The sequence below is a fragment of the Ictidomys tridecemlineatus genome, chromosome 2, assembly GCF_052094955.1.
Source record: "Ictidomys tridecemlineatus isolate mIctTri1 chromosome 2, mIctTri1.hap1, whole genome shotgun sequence".
NCBI lineage: Eukaryota > Metazoa > Chordata > Mammalia > Rodentia > Sciuridae > Ictidomys > Ictidomys tridecemlineatus.
The window spans coordinates 34,949,301-34,969,324 of NC_135478.1; the positions used below are offsets into that span (position 1 = coordinate 34,949,301).

Here is a 20,024-nt window from a genome sequence, read left to right on the forward strand (position 1 = left end):
TCTGTAGTATCTGCTAGCAACCCACAAGAACGCTGTATTGACAGATTCTTTGTTTTCTACCTGCTGGAACCAGAGGATAAAGAAGAAACTGGGCGGGGCCCGTGACACAAGACCCTGCAAACCAATCAGTTGCCTTCAGGGAATTAATTGACTCTGACTCGATTTATCACAAGTTTCTGAACCGGATGATTTTTTTTGATGGCACATCTGGCAACATCATAAAAAGTCCAGCTCCCAAGTGATTAGACAGGAATTACTTTTGTAAATCATTTATGACTATTACCGATGGGAGCTCAGTCTGTGCAGCAAGCGACAGAAGTAGCCAAGGACAAAGAAAAATAAATCTGAGGGTGGGGAGAAGACCCCCTTCTCTTGAAGCCTTTTTAGAAGGGCTCGCCATTTATCATTGGAAACTAGAAAATTGCCATCATTACTAGATTGGAATTAATTAAGCATACCTCGAGGAATCACTCAGCAGTCTCTTTTTCATTTGGCTGTTAAAGAAAAGCATTCTTTAGTTGAGCAGTTGAAGCTTTCTATGAAAAAAAAAAAAAGTGGCACACTGTGACCTCAGACAGAACTTGCCAGTTGAACATCCCCTGCTGTGCTCTGTAGTGCAAGACCTAGCAGTTAGATTAGGAATACTTTGTATTTCCCACCCCCCCCCCCCCAAATTAAAATAACACACATTGTTGCACATATCAGCACCTTAATGATCACATGAAAGAAAGCATTATGGTTCATTATGGTTTGAAAACCTAAACCATCTTTTCCCATGAGTGTTTTTTTTTGTTGAAAGTGTCTGTCTGGGGTGTGGATTTGGGAGGGGAGGGTACAGGACCAAGGGAGTATATTTATTGACTATTCTTCCTTTGTCCCAAGGGAATGAATCCAATTGAGAAAAATGTACTCTTGAATCTTTTTGCTTCTACCTACCGAGACAGTGAGAGTCTTCCATCTACACACTCTTACTTTCTATTTCTACTTTCTCTCTCTCTCTCTCCAACTTCTTCATTTCACTTCTTCTCCTCCCAACCCCTTACCACTCAATCAATAAACTGATCCATGCTAAGGGATAAATTAGGCTTTACTGAGAGCTCTGCACCAAGCACCTCCCATGCATCCTTGGGTCCTAAGGAAGCCCAACTGGGAGGCAGGTAAAACGGATCCACAAGGCCAACCGTGGAGTGAAAGGGGAGGTGTGTATCAGCTTTCACACAACTGGGCTGCAGTGGAGATTTCTGACTCCAAGGTCTATACTTTTTAAACACATGGCTCTACGTTTTTCACGTCTGTTGGAGCTGATTCAAAATTTGTTCTGCAGGAGAACACTGTGGGTTTTCCCTGGGTACTACCTGGGCCCCTGTTCCCGGGTGGGTTGGAAATTTGCCTCCTGGGGTTCTCATCCAGGGAGTATAACCTCAATTCCCATGGCATCTCAATGCTTGCAAAAAATCTTTGGCTGAGGAAAACAGGTCTTGTGGGGAACTGCCTGAAGGCTACAAAGACCATTTATTTATCTTGACACTCTAATATTTATTTTTGGATTAGGTTCAGATTGTCAGAGAGCTGTGTACCTGGAGACACTGTTTTTGACGCCTGCAGGGACCTGCTTTCACTGACTGAGCTTTGGGATGATTAATTTGGCCTACACTGAGGGATGTTATTAAAAACACCATGCACATAAAGAGTCATATTTACTGTAAAGATAGAGCTGGGATTTGGTTCACTCTATAGTCATCTGTGCTCCTCTGTGAGCCTGGGTGACTTCATTTTACGAACCTCTTAACCTTATGACTGTGTGGATCCTCTTCCTGGGATGGGCTTCTAAGTCATTTGAACATTTATCATCTACATTATGGAGTGCTCTTTAATGTGCTGGCCTCAAGTCAGTTTCAACCCATTTCCTCATATTTATTTTCTCTTTTCCCCAAGGTTCTCCATTATGATTTTTTGGGGGGTGGGGCGGGGTACCTGAGATTGTACTCAGGGGCACTCAACCACTGAGCCACATCCCCAGCCCTATTTTGTATTTGATTCAGAGACAGGGTCTCACTGAGTTGTTTAGTGCCTTGATTTTGCTGAGTCTGGCTTTGAACTCGTGATCCTCCTGCCTCAGCCACCCAAGCCACAGGGATTTCAGGCGTGTGCCACTGCACCCAGCTTCTCCATTACAATTTTTAAAAGTTATACAAATAATTTTTTTGGAAACAGTCATAAAATCTTTTTTTTCCAAATATAATATCATATAAAATATTTTTGAATTAACTTTTTATATCTATTGTGAAAAAAATGCATTAATGTATATAGCTTCTCAGAGAGGTAGTAATTATAATTATTATAGTAATGATAACACTTATAATCTGTCTGGGGCCTGCTAAAACAGAGCAGGCCTTAGTAGTGAATGAAGTACATGGGTACCAGATGGTATAATTTTTAAAGAAGCTGACAAAATAGCTTTCTATTCCAAATTATCTCCTTGGAAATTCTACCGCTGCAGAGTCAGGACCTTAGCTCAAAAGTTAATGTTTCAAAATGCAAGTGTCAGGCTGGGATTGTGGCTTAGTGGTAGAGCACTTGTCTAGCATGTCTTAGGCACTGGGTTTGATTCTCAGCACCATATGTAAATAAATGAATAAAATAAAGGTCCATCAACATTTATATATATATATATATATATATATATATATATATATATATATATATATATATATATATAAATTTTTTTAAAAGCAAATGCCCTTCTGAAGGGTTAATTCTCTGGAATGGAAATCAGGTTTGAAATTTTTCGGTGAGACATTTAGCTTATGGAGAAAAGGATCCTGATTTAGGTAGCCTGTCTCAGCAGAAATCTACAGAATTAGTTCCTTAGAAGATCTTCATTCCTTCATTTTAAATATTTCCACAAATTATTACTGAATGTATTTCTTCATATAACACACACTTAGGAGGCACCTACTATGTGCCAACCACCTGAGGATGCAGTAAGCAAGATATCCTGGTCCCTCAAGAGAGAAACCCTCATGCTAATCCCATGACCCAGAAATGAGCACTAGTAATACACTTGCAGAACTCATCCCACCACCAGCACACACCCCAAAATATGTGCAATATGCTTCTGCTAACGTACAGAATGTTAAGCAGTCTTAATATTTAATTCTTTTATTTTTTAAAAGTATATTTTAGTTGTTGATGTACCTTTATTATTTATTTATTTATATGTGGTGTTGAGGATTGAATCCAGGGCTTCACACATGCTAGAAGAGTGCTCTGCCACTGAGCCCCAGCCCCAGCCCCTTTAATACTTAATTCTTAATATTTTATTGTATTATGTGACTTATTTTTACCATCGGACATTTTCATGTCAATATATTCATTTCTCCCTCTACTCCATTCTCTCCAAATCTCAGTTATCTTTCATTAGCCAGGAGAATTGCTTCCAATTTTTTTATTTTATATTTTAGTTAATTAATTAGTTCGATTAATTTTTTGAACCTAGAAATGTTTTATCACTGAACCACATTCCCAGCATCCCCGGCTTTTTATTTCTATTTTAAAATTTTTTCTTATTTTTTTCAATTTTGATATTGGGGATTGAACCATATCCCCAGATCATTTTATGTTTTGTTTTAAGACAGGGTCTTGTTAAGCTGCCCAGGACCTAGCTAAGTTGCTGAGGCTGACCTCAAACATGTCATCCTCCTGCCTCAGCCTCCTGAGCTGCTGAGATTACAGCATGTACCACTGCACCTGACCAGGTTTTTTTTTTCCAGATATAAATATGTCTGTGTTAATGTCCACATTCTCTCAAACAGACTAAATATTGTTTGTTTGTTGTGGAAAAATATTGAAATAAATGCAAGGCCACAGATAAGAATATTGCAAGGCCCTTGATGATCACTGCAAATTATCCCAAAGAAAGGAGATATTCAATGTTCATTCTTGCCTTCAAGGTCATAGATGAGTTTTCGTTTCTCTGAAACCTGAACAACACTGGGAATCTTTCTTGTAAATCGTTGCCCCCTTCATCAGCAAGAAAGACAACTCTCAATCTGCATTTCTTTTCAAAATTGAATTTGTATAATCACTTTTAAGACTGAAACCTTGAAAATATTTTTATTAGTCACTTTCCTTCTTATAGCATGTAAATACTCTGTTAAGGCTATTGCTGTTCTTGCTCTTTCTCCTAACACATGAAAGATATCTTTTATGTTTTTAGTGCACATTTAGTAGCTACAAAAAAATGTGACATATGGCATATGCCTACGGCAAAGCCTACTGGAAAGAAGAATAGCTAGTCCTTTAGAACCTTATCTCTCCTTCTGCATCTGCCCATGGGCTCCTTCCCTGTCGCCTCACTGACCTTTCCCACTGGACCACCAAGAAACATGTATTGTCTGGAATTTATAATTCCTTGATGTTTTTTAGTGTGTGGTTTTGTTAAAAAATACATATTGTTCTAAATAAAGTTTTAGATTTTGATGGGCTTTAGAACATGCTACCCCAAAATATTGTGCCTTAGCATTTCAGAATACAGCAGATGCTGAAGGCCACTTTCATCTTGCCTTCTCCCTTCTCTCCTAAAACAAGCCATAAATCCTAGGAGGGGTCATAAGACCCTCCCTGGAGGAGTACCCTCCCTAGACCTGGAGAAAAGAAACATCCTTATCTTGGAGGACTCAAGGACACAGTGAAGAATCTGAACAAATAGTTCCCTCCAGTTTATTATCATCAGATTATACTCCCTTTGTACAATTATACTTCTGTACAACTGTCCATTCTTCATTAAACTTTGCAGCACCCACACGCACACAATTCCCCTGTTTCTTTAGGGTTTTCATTTGTGAAGGTTCCACTGTCACATAAAACTGACATTAAATAAAGTTGTATATTTTTCTCTTGTTAATCTTTAACTATAGGTTTCTCCACCATGAATCTAGAGATGGGTGAAAAATCATTTCTCAAAAACTTGTTAAAATGTTAGCATCCTGCATGTAGTCTTCAGGAAATTGCTTTTTTTATTCAATGTTTCTCTAAGCTATCCATGTTGCTGCTGTAACTCTAATGAACTAATGAATAATCTTCAATTTACTGAATATACCAGCATCTTTGCCTTCATCTACTCATAGATGATTGGATGATATCCAATGTTTTACATTCTATGAGTAGGGCTTCTATTAACACTCCTATGCCTGACTCCTGATATACACATTAAAAAGTTTCTCTAGGATAATACCGAGGAGTTAAATTGTTTGGACATAGGGAATCTGAATATTCAATTTTACGAGATAAAGTTTTCAAAGTGATTATTGTAATATTGATCTTTTGAGATACATGCTAACAATTTTTATGACTTTAATGGCTATAAAAGAGCATTGCATGGTTGTCTTGATTTGCATCTCCTTGATGCAATGTGAGGTCAATATGGGATGCTTGAATTTCTATGGTGAAAGAAGGTATTGTTTTAGTCAGCTTTTTTTGCTGTTGTGACAAAAAGACCTGACCACAACAATTGTAAAGGAGAAAAAGTTTATTTGAGGGCTCAAGATTTTAGAGGTCTTAGTCCATAGAAAGCAGGTTCCATTCCTTGGGGCTCTAGGGAAGTCAGAACATCAGGGCAAAAGAGTGTGGTGGAGGAGGTGACTCACACAATGATCAGAAAGCAGAGAGAGACTCCAGGGGCCAGATACAAAATATATACTCCAAAGGCACATGCAAATGACCCACCTCCTCCAGCCACACTCTACCCACCTTCAGTTAATATGAAGGGATTAATCCACCGATTGGGTTAAGGCTCTCTTAACCCAATAATTTCTCCTCTGAACCTTCTTGCATTGTCTCCCTTTTAAGGGACACCTCACATCCAAACCATAGCAGGTATTTTATTTTTTGAGTGGCCCTCTTCTGATCTATGCATATGTCTCTACACATTCTTTCTATATTCTGTCTTTGTCAGTTGCATTTTCAATCAGAGTGCATTGATTCATAAAGTCAAATCTTAGTCCTTTTCCATTACTCTGAAGCACTTTCCTATTGCCCAGGACTGGATCTATTCTTTTATATTCTGGTCCCAAATTGAGGATGGAAAAACTATCTATAAACACACACACACACACACACACACACACACATGCACAAACATGCACATACACACACATGCACAAACATGCACATACACACACACAACAAATGCATTTATACTTAGATTTAGTTGGGGATTCAGAACTAAATATATATATATATATATATATATATATATATATATATATATATACTATCAGTAGTGAAATATGCATGCTTTGATTTGTTGTTTGGTCTTAGTCAGTCCTGGAATAAGATTGGAAGCAGAAATGCCTATAAGAGGTCAGCATAGGAGTCAATGGGGTTTAGAAGGTCACTTCATGTCTCAGAGTTTTCCATTGGGACTCACAGAAATTCCTGTGTTGTCGAACATTCTGGAAAAAAAAGAGGTTTACTAAATATACTTAAGGGTAGTGGTCTCTTCCACCATCTGGTTGTTATTAAAGTGCTATTTACTTGTGTAAAATGTCAAGGTTAACTTTTTCCCTTAGGTATCTTATTTTGGATTTGCTAACTTCATAATCATTAAGCAATTAACATTAGAGTCATTTGGTATTAATACAAACAATCCCACAATGCCTGAGAAGTGCATTATTATAAACATCACCAAAATTAAATCAAGCAGCATTAGAGATTGTTTACAGAGTGAGTTGCAGACCCTGGAGGTCCTAGGAGAGAAGAGTTCAGCATTTGACTAAGTTCTCTGACTCCAAAGGATGCTCATATGTAATTGATAAACCGTAAATACATGTGCTTTTGGGGGATGCAAACTCTATTATATATACCAAATTATTCATCAGGCCATGCTCACTTGCAAAAAAAATATCTTTATCAGTACCCAAATTTAAGTTCACCCTGGAGAATTTTGAAATTGAAAGGAAAATCCTGGCTGTACATGAACTCTGTGAAGTGAAAATTTCCATATGCCTCACAGAGACTGCAGATATATGTGGAGAAGCACATGTGCATTGCATAAAAACCTTTACATTTAGTACTAGGCAGTGTAGCATGCCTGTAATTCCAACAACTCGGGAGGCTGAGGCAGGAGGATCACAAATTCAAAGCCAGCCTCAGCAACTTAGAGAGACGTTGTCTCCAAAGAAAAAAGGACTGGGGATGTAGCTCAGCAGAAGGAGGGAAGGGATGGGAGAGGGAAGGGAACAGAAAGAAATACCTTCTCATTTTGGAAGCAATTGTTCAAATGAGCAGATGATGGATGACTGTTCAGTGGTAACAAAGGTTTTTTTCTTATAAGAGGACAGATTGTGATTGAGGACCATGGATAAGAACAACAATTAGTATTTGTTGAGTTTTTACTGGTATAATATTGTGATATGTAATTTCCACATATGGAATTGTTGAACATGTACCATCTTTGAGGGATGCCATTGTTATCCATAGCAGAGACTGACAATCTTGTTCAAAACTGGTCTGGCAACAGTCACCTCTCTTGGACCCATCTCCAGTTCCATCCCTCTTTTCCCTGATTATCTGCACTAACACCATTCTTGGTTAGACTACTCCTAGAGGCTGGGGCATTCTAGAGACAGTATTTCTCTAGGGTCCACAGGAAATTCACTGTGAAACAATGGCTGGATAACTTCCTGCCACCGACAATGACCACAGGGCTCTATTTACCGCTGTCCTTGTTCTCAAAATATCCCCAAATGTGTTCATTTTGTCCACACGTCTCTGAATCTTACGGGCAATTGAGAAATGAGCTCCTCACGAAATTAACAATATACATTCTCAGTGGAAAGTGGTTATTTCCCATGAAAACTATATGGCTTTTTTTTTTTTTTAAGATTTGGGCACTAATCTGGAGAAAAGTAATTATATTTGCAGATTTTCATACTAAGTTTTATTCATCATATTACATAAGAAGACAGTGGGTAATGAGGATAAAGCTAAGCAGGGAAGGGTTTAGTAAGGCTCAGAATTCTTAAGTAAAGTTTATATATAGTGAAAACTTAGGTTGCCTCAAAAAAACCTCAAACAGGTTTTTGGCCATAAGGAACTAAAAAAGAAATTCCAAGATATAGAGAACTAATGGGGGCAGATGTAAAGACCAGGGCACAAAGCAGTGGATCAAATAACAAAATTAGATCTAAGTATAAAGGAGAAGAGCTGATCCTGAAAGGAGAGATACCAGGGGTTAAACAGGGAAGTTATTAAAATTCTGCTGTCAAAAGACGAGAGAGGGCCCCAAGAATTCTGGGCCCTGGAAAGTTACACAAAGTCAACTAAAGTTACAGTCTCCAATGCTGAAGAGAAACAGTCTGGTAAGCCAATCAAGTGGCATTTAAGATAACAGAGCACTGAAAATTACAGGGGTAAGATCACTACCACCAATAATTCCTCAGTGACCGGAACTTGAACATGAACTTGCAACCTGAAGGATTCTTGTGGAGAGTGTCACCCTAGAAGCCCTGCAGAATTCTTGAAAATCAAGAGTCAAATGGATCTCAAAAGCACAGGCTGGAGTTCAAGATGCATTTATTTGCCTTGAAATGATGACACGAAAAGAAAGCTAGAGAAATAAAGAAAAATTCATTAAAAAAAAAATTGTGAACATATGTCATGACCATGTCCTTGGAGCTGCCAGAATCAGGAGAGATGAGCTGCGTTGGCCATGTAGCGGGGGAAATGCTGTCCTCAAATATCAGTCACTAGTTCAAGGCAAAGGAGCGACATAAAATCGAGAAATTCATTGTGAGGGTAAATTTATGAGAATAGATATTTTTTTGGAGGGGGAGAAAGACGGGAAACATCATTTTTCCTTTCTGAGGGATAGAAAGTTATGATTCCTGTCTTAGTTTCCTATATCTACTGCCACAAAATACCATACACAGTCTGGAAGCCACAAGTCCAAACCCAAGGTGCTGGCAGGATTGGGTTCTTCTGAGGAAGGATGGGTTCCATGACTCTCTGCAAGCTCTTGGTGGTTTGCCAGTGATCCTTGATGTTCTTTGGCTTGTGACAGCGTAGCTCCAAAACTTTGCACGGTGTTTCCCCTGTGTCCGTGTTAAATTTCTCCTTTACATGAGGACACAGCCATATTAGATTAGCACCTACCCGAGTGACCACCTCGTAAATGGGACCTCTGCTAAGACACTATTTCCAACTATGGTTATATTCATTGATACTGGGAATTAAGACTCCAATGTCTGTGGGGGGAGAGACAACTCAATCCACGAAAATTCCATAGTTTTTCCCCCCTAAATCCTAAAATGATGTCTCATTGGAAGTAGAATCTGCCATGACACACACATGTGAAAACTGATCATGCTGACAGATTTACCTGTGCTGTGAATCTCGTGCTGTAAGATTAACCTTCAAGGAGTCTAAGATGCCCAATCCATACCTGTCATAAATATCGGAAGAGTAAATTCATGAATACCAATGCCTTTGATTTATTTTGGACACTCTGGGGACAGAGGTACACATCAAGAATTGAAAGCAAGGGCTGGATGGACCTTCTGTAACCCCAGATGTTGTGCAAAATAAGAAACTTGAGATATGTTCTTGTTTTGCCTGGGTCTTCTGCACTTGGCTTTACCCACTACCATGCCCACGGCCCCATGCCTGCCTGGCATAATTATCAGATGTGATTTTATAAGCCTTTTCTTGTCCACTTAAAAATTATCTTCCTATCTTCTGATCAGTTAAAGAAGTTATTTTCTAAACAGTTTGACACTTTTGGTTATTCTTTACTGATTTAGTTATTTACTCCAGTGATTCCCAACATTTTGCACCCAATACTCCTTTTAGTAATATAGTATGTAACATATTATATATTGTTTTAGTCAGCTTCTTTGTTGCTATGACTAAAGGACCTAACCAGCACAATTATAGAGGAGAAAGAGTTTATTTGAGGGCTCACAGTTTCACAGGTCTTAGTCCATAGAAGGCTGGCCCCATCCCTCAAGACTCAAGGTGAGGCTGAATATCATGATGGGAGAATGTGGTGGAGGGAAGCAGCTCCCATTGTGTTCAGGAAGCAGAGAGAGAAATTCCAGTCTCCAGATACAAATATATACCCAAAGCCATGCCTCAATTTCCACCTCCTTCAACCACACTCTACCACTTCAGTTACCACTCAGCTAGTTGTCAGGGGATTAATTCACTGATTGGATTCAGGCTCTTGTAATCCAATCATTTCCTTTTGGAACCTTTTTTCATCATCTCACATGTGAGCTTTTGGGGGACAGCACATTTGAACTGTAACATATACTATTCCAAAATGAAAGTCACAGGTAATATAGGCCTCCTAAACATATAGTTTCAAAGAAGTTAATATCATGCCCTGAAATAACAAGGATGAATAAAAATTAAATAATTTGTAACAGTTCCATGTATAAATGCTCAGGTATAAAGTGCTAAGATGTTTGCCCAGTTGCGCGGAGTGACAGTGCATGCTTTAGCTCCAGGTGCAGTGTGATAATAGTGTGTGGCACCAGTGATTCTAATACCAAGAACACACTGCTATCCATGACATGGTTTTCTGAAATGGTGAATGACTCTTAGAAAAGTTCCAAACAGAACAAAGGCTATCTCCATAGCACCATCCATTCTAAATAATTCAGGGTATAACAAAATCGTACATCAATATATTGAATTTATATTGAGAATGAAGTTACTGTTGAGGTTCAGCTTACCATCATTTTTTTTTTCTGGGTGGGGGACGTCTGGTGGGATACCAGCAAGTCAAGAGGATGAGAGGCAATTCTTTATCATTTGTAAATACCATGTTGTAGGACATTCAGCCTCCTGGCCTCTACCCTAGAACTGAATGCCTACCATGCTCCCAAACAGTGTGACTTCCAAAAATACATGGGCAATTTTACAAAGTTCCCCCACCAACAAGAACCATGGATTCAGTCATCCCACAAACACTGAGTTTCTACTCTGTCCCAGGTATCAGATTAACAGATGAGCAGAGAGGAAAAGCTACGAAAACAACTAAAGATGGCAGAATAAGACAGTTCTTGTAAATCAGCATGTACGATGCTTAGTGGGTGTCCTGGGGGAGCGGATGTTACAAGATTTATAAACTCCAGGCCTTGGAGGACAAAGAACAATCAGTTTTAGATCAAAATGGTTTGAGGTGATCAGACACAATGCTGAAAAACAGACAGTGTTTTAGGAACCTTTGTATGTCCCCTCTATCCTCAGAAAACTTGGAGCTGTGAAAACAGGACTGGCCTTGGCCAGAGCAAGAAGAGTTCAAACCTATACCCACCATCTTTGAGCAACTTAAGGAAACTTGGTTACCTGGGTTTGACCTTCTCTCCTGACTTTTTCCTAGTTGGCAGACGGAGGTAATATGTGTAGCATGCTAAATAAACAATGGTTATTTTCAATGCTTATTATCATATCAAACTAAAAAATAAAATTAAAAACCAAAAGAGATGATGGTACCACCTGTTCATTGGTTGGTCTTATGGCTTCAAGTTCTTGGAGGTGGCTTGAATCTCAACTAACACGGTTAAATATTTTCTTTCGCTCCCTCCCTTCCTCTTTCTCTCTTCCCTTTCCCTCTATTCTCTTTCCAGTTTATTTTTTTGTTGTTGTTTAGTTTTATTTTTTGATTGACATAATATCTGTATACATTTCTGAATACAATGTGATGTTTTGATTCTCATATATATTGGGTAGTGATCAACTCAGTAATGATCATATCCATCACCTTAAACTTTTATCCCATTTCTTTATAGTGAGTACCTTCCAACTAATTTGAGATATATAATGAATCACTGCTTTTCCAACTAATTTCAGATATACAATGAATTACTGCTAATTGCTAATTTATTTACCCTGCATTTCAGAGAGCACACCACAAATAGCAAAAAAAAAAAAAAAAAAAAAAAAAAAAAAAAAAAAAAAATCATTCAAATGTCGGAGCCAAAGCAGACAAAGAAGCAGAAACAGATCATGGAGCTGCGACACCTTAGGGACAGAGCACAAGTCACATAGCTTTTGTGGATGGCCTGAGACATATCCTAGGGGTGGCCCCTTGTCCCCATATCCATGGAGGTACATCTCCCATCCCTCAGTGCCATCTGAATATAGCCCATCTGAGATCTGCAGGGGCCAAAGTCGGAGGTAGAACTTTGGGACACATGGAAGTTTCATATCTCATGTCTACGTCAGCCAGGTCAAGGATGTTGCATGATTTTAATTTTTCAGAGGTTTAATTTTCATGAGGTAAAAAAAAATGTTCTTTTAAAATATTTCTGTTTCATATACCTAATAAATAATAGAATATTTTTAGAGGAATTAAAATACTAAGTCTAAACTCTATTTCTTCTCCACTCTTGGTCTTTCTTTCCTTGTGTATATTCTAACACATTCCCTTAAGAAAAATTATTGGCAAGAGTGACTTGGAGAAAAATTGATTCCTGTCCTTTTGATCATTTCCATAGACTGAATACCTGCTTCCCTTCAAGAACTCACGCCCACAGTTGGGACTCTCCATTGAGTATTGTAGTGAGTTTGATGAAATGGAACAATAGCCTTGTGGTTTCTAATTCATGTTTATGTATTCTTGATCCTTTTTAGGGTTAACTTCAATAAACAGCAGGAGATCCATCCCCCACTAGCACTCTGCCGAGGACCTCAGTCACACTCATGCAGAGTTTGGGGAAATGGTAGAGACATCAAGAGACACAACGGTTTCCTTTATTTGGGGGAACGCAGGCACTGAAGTAATCAAAGCCTGTCCACCTTGAAGGAATGGCTTTGGGCCTAGGCTAGGCACTAAAATAGTTCTATCACATCAAAAGTGAAAACTCTTGTTTCTCAAACATTCAGGTACCGCCTTTGACCTCCACATGTCAATAATCAAAGGCAGATGAAATGGGCAAATGGTTAACAACTGGGTTTGCAAATTCCTCACAAGTTTCTTTTACTTTATCTATTTTTATTTAGCTTAGAGATGTGAGGGATATGAACCATACGATTATATTTGATATCCTTGAAAGCACAGCAATCTATTAAGCCTCATTGTCTTAAAATCAGATGAGATTCTTGCTCAGTGGGGTCATTATGTAAGTTTAAGGATGAATAAAAGTCAGCAGAAAGAAGACTAAACAGCAAAGGGTGATGGAAAATAGGAATGAATAAGTTGATTTTTAACTGCCATCAATCTGCATGAGTCTAAAACAGGAGTTGCACCTCTGGGTCCAGCATCCTTAATATGCTGGGTGAAGAATTCCAGCCTAAAGCTGGCTGCACACTCTACTTCAGAGGAGCTAGGTAACAAGGCTCCTCTTAGTTTAAGACAAGAAATAGAAGTAAGCCTTGTTTTATGTCCTGTCCTTGGTAATTCTGAGACTGCACAGCCTGTCTCTCCAGAAGGTTGGGATTTTTTTTTTTTAAGCAAAATACACTATTTTGTGATTTTGACAGGAGAGCACTTTCTGATCATTAAAGAAGCAAGGGAAAAAAGAGCTCTCATTTTAAGATGCCAGAGTTAAACTGAGATCATCTGGGGAGAGGCTTTGCAGCCAAAATGCTTAACAATATTTTCCAGCTTGTAACAACCTATAAAAAAACACATGTGCAGCAATAAAACAGAACAGGCAGCCATGCAAGGAACATAAAGAGAGACAGACGGACAGTTGTCCAACTTTCAGAGAACCCTGGAACATAAAATCTTGAGTGTTCCCCGGCATAACTTATCAGACTGTGCTCCGACTGGAAGTCACCCTCACCCCCACCCCCAGAAGCATCTGCAGCAGCGCCCTCACTGTGGGCTCCACCCTGAAGGCCCCATTCTGATGAAAAATTATAGCGGCTCCCACAGTAGTTGGTGCAACTGAAGAGGTTGCAAGGTCCCTTAAATGTCCATCATCTCCAAGGACTCCCTGAAGCATCATGGGAAAGAAGTCCCTGGTGGAGCTGTGGATTATCTAAGGGTTAACTTGGCCTCACTGCCTACCACAGCCGGAGAGACATGCACTCTGGGGTCCTGAGAGCTGGCTTTGGAATTGGACTCCAACGTTAACAGGCTGTGTAAGCATTCTACTTTCTCTAAGCCTCGTGGTCTTTATCGGCGAAATAGGACTTTTGCTCATGGCCTGATGGCAAAGTCATAAGGGATCTACAAAAATCATGATATACATTCCGTGCACTCTGGTTGATCCAGGAGGAGCTCAAAGCATTCTAGTTTTTCCTTATTACGCATGTTAACTCAGTCTTTTATCATATGCTTCCCACATTATCAGCTTGTAAAGACTCTACGCTTTTAAAGTTGTCAGAATGCAGAAACAAGGACAGGCACACATAGAAGATGATTTCAAGTTCACGTCTCTCCCACAAATATTTTCTTTTTAACTTGAGGTAGAAGATTCTAGAAAGTTGACTTTAAGAAAAGGGATGAGATCTTTCCCTATGAATTGCACAGGGTCATACCAACAGCAAAATACTCCATGCTCTGAAAGAACAGGGACCACCAATGGTGCAAACTGAGTTGTCTGATTGGGAGAGGCATGGGACCAAGAAAAGATCTAAGTGACACAGAATCATCACCTGTGGAGTTGGAAAGATCTTGGAGATTATCTGGTTGTAACCCTTCTGATGACAAGTATAGTTTCTAATTTATCCCCTATTTCATCCTCAAAAGAATTAAATGATTGTTATAAAATGCTATCCTATAAATTTAAAAAAAAATATTTCGTAGTTGGTAAAAACAAATTCAGAAAGGTGACATAACTGTAACCTAGAGGTAGAGTCAAGGACATCTTTAGATGTGCAAAAGGGGACATTGTACTATAGGCAGAGAGAAGTTAGATGTACAGAGTTCATTTGGCTGTAGGTTCTGGTCTAAGAGCAGGTGTAACATCAGTAGCTACTCTGGAAATTGTTCTCACTTGATTTTGAGGTAGAAAGGTTTTGAGTCTTCACAATTATGTGGTGCTGACAGAACCTCATTACCGGGGCAGGAGAATTTATTCTTTCTGGCTGAGCTGCAGAATACAGATGTGTATAGATTGTGGGAAAAACACCAGCAAATCTCATAGTTCAATGACATGAATCTCTTTATGGAGTCATTGCCCAAGATGTCTGTTCCCTTTTTAGTCTGTAATTGCCACCTATTCCACCCAAGTATTTGTGTCATTATTGAGGATTTATGGCATTTGGCTACTTCTCGAACTAATTTCAGTACATCAATAAAACTTTCAGTTTACTTTTAAGCCAAGAGAAAGTCTGTGGGTAACTTTTAAGACTTCACCCTTCTTCTAGTATCTAAGAAACAGGCTTTAATAAAGACAATTCCCTCTTTGAAGGCCAACTAACAGACCTCTTAACAGTGGCTTCCTTTAATGAATTTCATCTGAGCAGCTGTCATGTGCTTTGACTGTAGCAAGAAATAATAAAACAAAGTATTAGGGAATGAAGTCAGCCAGCTTTGAGGTTCCCAGCCTGAACTTTCTGTATCCACTGATTTTTCTGCTCCTTCCTCAACTACCTTTCAAATGCAGTTATTCAGAAAGGCCTAAGAAAACCTGTCTTTAGTTATTTAACACACACACCCACACACACACACACACTCTTTTAACTTCAGCCCTTCTCCTTCCACAGATTGAATCATAGGCAATTGCCAATATCTGACCAATTCTGACCTACAAATATGGCAACAGCATTTTGGTTCAACTTAGTAGTAATAGCATCATGTGTACTGTTGGTAACTGAAACAAAAATATTGCCTTGTATTTAGAAATGAATGGAAGTAGGGTATGGGGGTACATGGCGGCTGTGGTCCCCGTGACTTGTGGGGCTGAGACAGGGATCACAAACTTGAGATCAACTTCAGAAACTGTGAGGCTCTAAGTTGCTTAGAGAGAATCTGTCCCAAAATCAAATAATAGAAAGGTCTGGGGATACAGATTAGGGTAAATCACCCCTGGGCACAGTCCTAGTACCAAATAAATGAATGAACAATGAAAAAGAATGGAGACTCAGATGTGATATATCCCAGCTCCTGCAGGGTACACACTGAGCTCTAGAAACTCAAGACGGGAAGAAGGCACCACAACTAACATCACCAGTTGCAGAGCCTGGGCTAGATTCGGGATGATTTGACTCTCATGTCAATGGTCATATGTCCATAGCAGGAGTCAACAAACTTTGTTTATAAAGGGAAGCAGTAAATATTTTAGGATTTGTGGGCTTGAACGTCTTCTTGTAACTCAGAAGCAGCTACAGCCAATATGCCATCAAAGAAGTGGCCATATTCCAATACAACTTTATTTACAAAATAAGAGGGTGAGTTGGATTTGGCCTCCAGGATGTAGTTTGTCAAGTACTGCTCGATAGAATTCCTGAATCTAAAGATAACTGCAAGCAGATGGGTGAGGGGTTTGTATATTGAAAGCCTGTTCCCGTGTTCAGGGATGCAGCTCAGCATAAAGATTGCAACCATCCCTCCATTTACTGTGACCTGCATTTTCCTTAATATCAGTAGCTAAAGTAGCCCCAAATCATTAGGATTTGCTTTTGGGCACCTTGGGGTCACAGGCTACCTAAGAGTTTCTAATCTTCTGGAATGGATCGCCCAGGAGGGGAATTATACTCATGTCTTTACTCCTTGACTGACACCTACAATAGATACTTCCGACATGAGAAAAGAAGCATGTTAGAATATTCCTTCTATCTGGATGGCTGAGCTATGGAATGAGATAGTGATGCTCTTGGGTGACTTGTCACAACTTTAACAATCCTAGAGAACCCCTCGGTGGGCTGAAAGTAACTCCATTATGTCACTGTGTATTGGTGAACGTACAGGGTTTTGAATTGGCACTTGGATCAGCAAGGTATTTTTAGAGGCACATACTCTTTCCAACTCTCTGAAGCTTAGAAGCCATTTAACTGACATTTACTTTTAATCTGAACTTCAGAAGCATGGGAGAAGGTCATTATGCAACTTCAAAGACTTTATTGGTTCCATACTCAGGCCAGAAATTCAAAACACTGAAGGGATAAATTATAATCAGGTCATTCCAAGAAGGAAAATGAGTATTTACCAAGCCTGATCATATAAGAAGGCGATTGACATCCCTGTAGTGAAAGTCTGTCCATCCGTTGGCCCTACTATTTTTTTAAGGAACTGCATCAATAGTTAAAGGGTCCTACTTAGGTGGAACAGGATTCTTCCTCCCTATGAGCTAAGGATGTATTCAGAGGAAAAAGCTAGGGCATAAAGAGTACAGTACAGAAAATTAAGGCAGAAATTCAAAAGATGAACTTTTAAGTAATAAACCAATATTGGGGAAAAATCCTTAGAAAGCAGTAGCATGTGAAATGTCACCAGCAAAAGCTATGCGGGGCTCCAGTCATGCTACAAACCAGGAAAAACTCAGGAACATGCAGTGAACACAGCTCTGATGAGTCACTATGCTTTTTACCCCCAGAGGCCACCGTGAGAACTTCCTAAATGCTGAAAGCACTCACTGGCTACAATGGCGTGTGCAAAATAGGAAGGACGTTCTTTTTTTTTTAATTTTTATTTTAAGATGCACAATATGGTGAAGCCCATTGGTCTTGAAGAATTCTCTTAATTTATAGTACTTTGCATACCCAATTTGAGAGAAGATCTGGGGTAAGAAACAGCTTAGCACAAAATCCAAACTCAAGGATGGTGAAAATGCTCAATGTGGTCTGAATTGATGGCAAAGTTCTGTGGGGCATGGACAGCAATTGGCAGATATTACCTGAGCATGGTGAAGAAGAAGATTCGAATTCTAGCAGTGTCAGTAGCGATTTTTACAGTGTCATCTTCTAATTCAAGTTCACGTTATTAGTCACTATATTAGTCACAGCTGCTGATCGATGTTTGCATTTGCACTTGACAAATAGAGCAAAATACCAAAGCAGCTTAGAATGTACCAAATTCAAAAATTCACCATTTATCTGGTTCAAAGCATATTTCTTCCCATAGAACTAAAGGTAGAATTCCATACCAAGAGAAACCAACACCAGACGAAGTAAGAGCTTAGCCTCAATACCAACCATCCTGCTTTCTCAGGCTCATTCATTTAATCAAGAGGATAAATGGCAGCGGTACTTACTTGCTGGCGATGGGGTGCTGCACCCACTTGGTGGAGGGTGGCCGTGAAGACCATGGAGGGGAGGCAGGGAGAGTCCTCCAATGACAGGTGGAAAGAGCAATGGGTAGGGGGTGGCTGGATAGTGAGCCATGTGTCCATTCACAGCCGGGACAGGGCATGCGTGGCTACTGGTGGTCATGTTTCACAGAATGAAAGGTGCTCTGGGGCAGGAAGACATCACTCCAGTCCCAACTGGAGGGAGGTAAACACAGGACAGGAACTGAGGCCGAGTTGTATTCTGAGCCAAAGACAAGACAGTTCAGTTCAATCAATAACCTGGCTTCTTCCCGGGGTGGTTTCTCCACCTCTCATTTTGCTATTCTGTTCGCAAGAAGGATGCCACTTTTGCTCAGCTTCTCAGTTTAAGGCTGGGGAGACACAAGCACCTTCAAATTCCAGGGCAGTAAATCCTGTAAGAAAAATAATTATATATATATATCACAAATCAAAATATTTGTCTTTATTGAGTAATTATGCAAAAACCCCTAATATTAATTCAGATCTCTGAATTGCTTGTTTCTCTACACTCTTTTGCAGTTTTAATTTTATTAAATTCTCACATTCTAACATAGAATAAAACTTCTACAATTCCATAAATTTTTAATTTATTTTTTAGGTGTAGTTGGACCCAATACCTTTGTTTTATTCATTTGTTTTTTATATAGTGCTGAGGATCGAACCCAGGGCCTCATACGTGCTAGGCGACTACTCTACCTCTGAGGCACAACCCCAGCCCTACAATTCCATAATTTAAAAAATAACTGATCATCTTATATTGGATAGCAAAAATCCCCACTCCTCTCATACCCTATGGTACCACTCAACCTGCTAAATTTTTCTTCATAGCTCTTCAACTACTTGACACATTATATGTGGGAGTATTTGTTTTTGTCTGTCTTCCCATTAGCAGGCACTCAAAGTGGTTCTCTGTTTTGTTAACAGTTATGCCTCAAGATCCTGTAAAAGCACCTGACAGAGGATGAACACTAGATAAATACCATTGAATGAATGAAATGTCTGTCCCGTTCTTTAGGGAAATTGATTGTTTACTGCTATTCTGACCTATATGCCTCCAAGATGTATATATTTTATGTGATCTACTTTGGATTATAAAACAGCCATTGCAAATGAGATACCCAACAAAATAAATATAATTATTGGAGAAAAGTACAGTATAATCTAATGCAAAGTGGGAAGCACTGTTTTGTTGTGTTTCTTGGTACTGGGGATTGATTGAACCCAGGGGTGCTTAACCACTGGCCAAAAAATACCCAGCCATTTTTTTGTATTTTATTTAGAGACAGAGTCTCACTAAATTTCTTAGGGCCTCACTAAGTTGCTGAGGGTGGCTTAACTTGTGATCCTTCTGCCTCAGCTTCCCGAGCTGCTGGGATTACAGGCCTGCACCACCGTGCTGGCTTTATTATTAACAAATATGACTTTCTTGTAAGAACACCATCCATCCACTGACCGGTACAACCATTGTTCACTCCTTTGTTGTCTATCCAATCACCCATCCATCAATCAAATCTCAATTTACTATCATGTCCCAGGTGCTAATGTAGTGGCCAGAGATCTATAATGTGGAAGAACACTGATGTGGTTCCTGTCCACATGGAGTTTCTAGTTTTAACAACTCCTGATTAAGATCCTGTTAGTCTAAAACTGCCCACAAAGGACATTCCAGAGATACTCAACACCTAGGATTCCTTGAAATTCAAAATGGATAAAAGCCTAAAATACATTCTAGGGTGGCCAGGCTATGGATTTCACATGCTAACCTTGCTTTCAATAATCAATATTCAGCAAGAGCTTCCCAACTCTGGATTCCAC

General features: G+C 39.3%; 1 protein-coding gene across 1 annotated transcript in view; it reads right to left on the reverse strand.

The window, feature by feature from the left end:
- Rarb (retinoic acid receptor beta) overlaps positions 1 to 20,024 on the reverse strand; it is a 707,451-nt gene that overhangs the window by 362,894 nt on the left and 324,533 nt on the right. The window contains 1 exon segment of the mRNA XM_078038286.1: positions 18,153 to 18,601. Within this exon segment, the coding sequence (XP_077894412.1) occupies positions 18,153 to 18,330 (178 nt within the window). The 5' untranslated portion in view covers positions 18,331 to 18,601.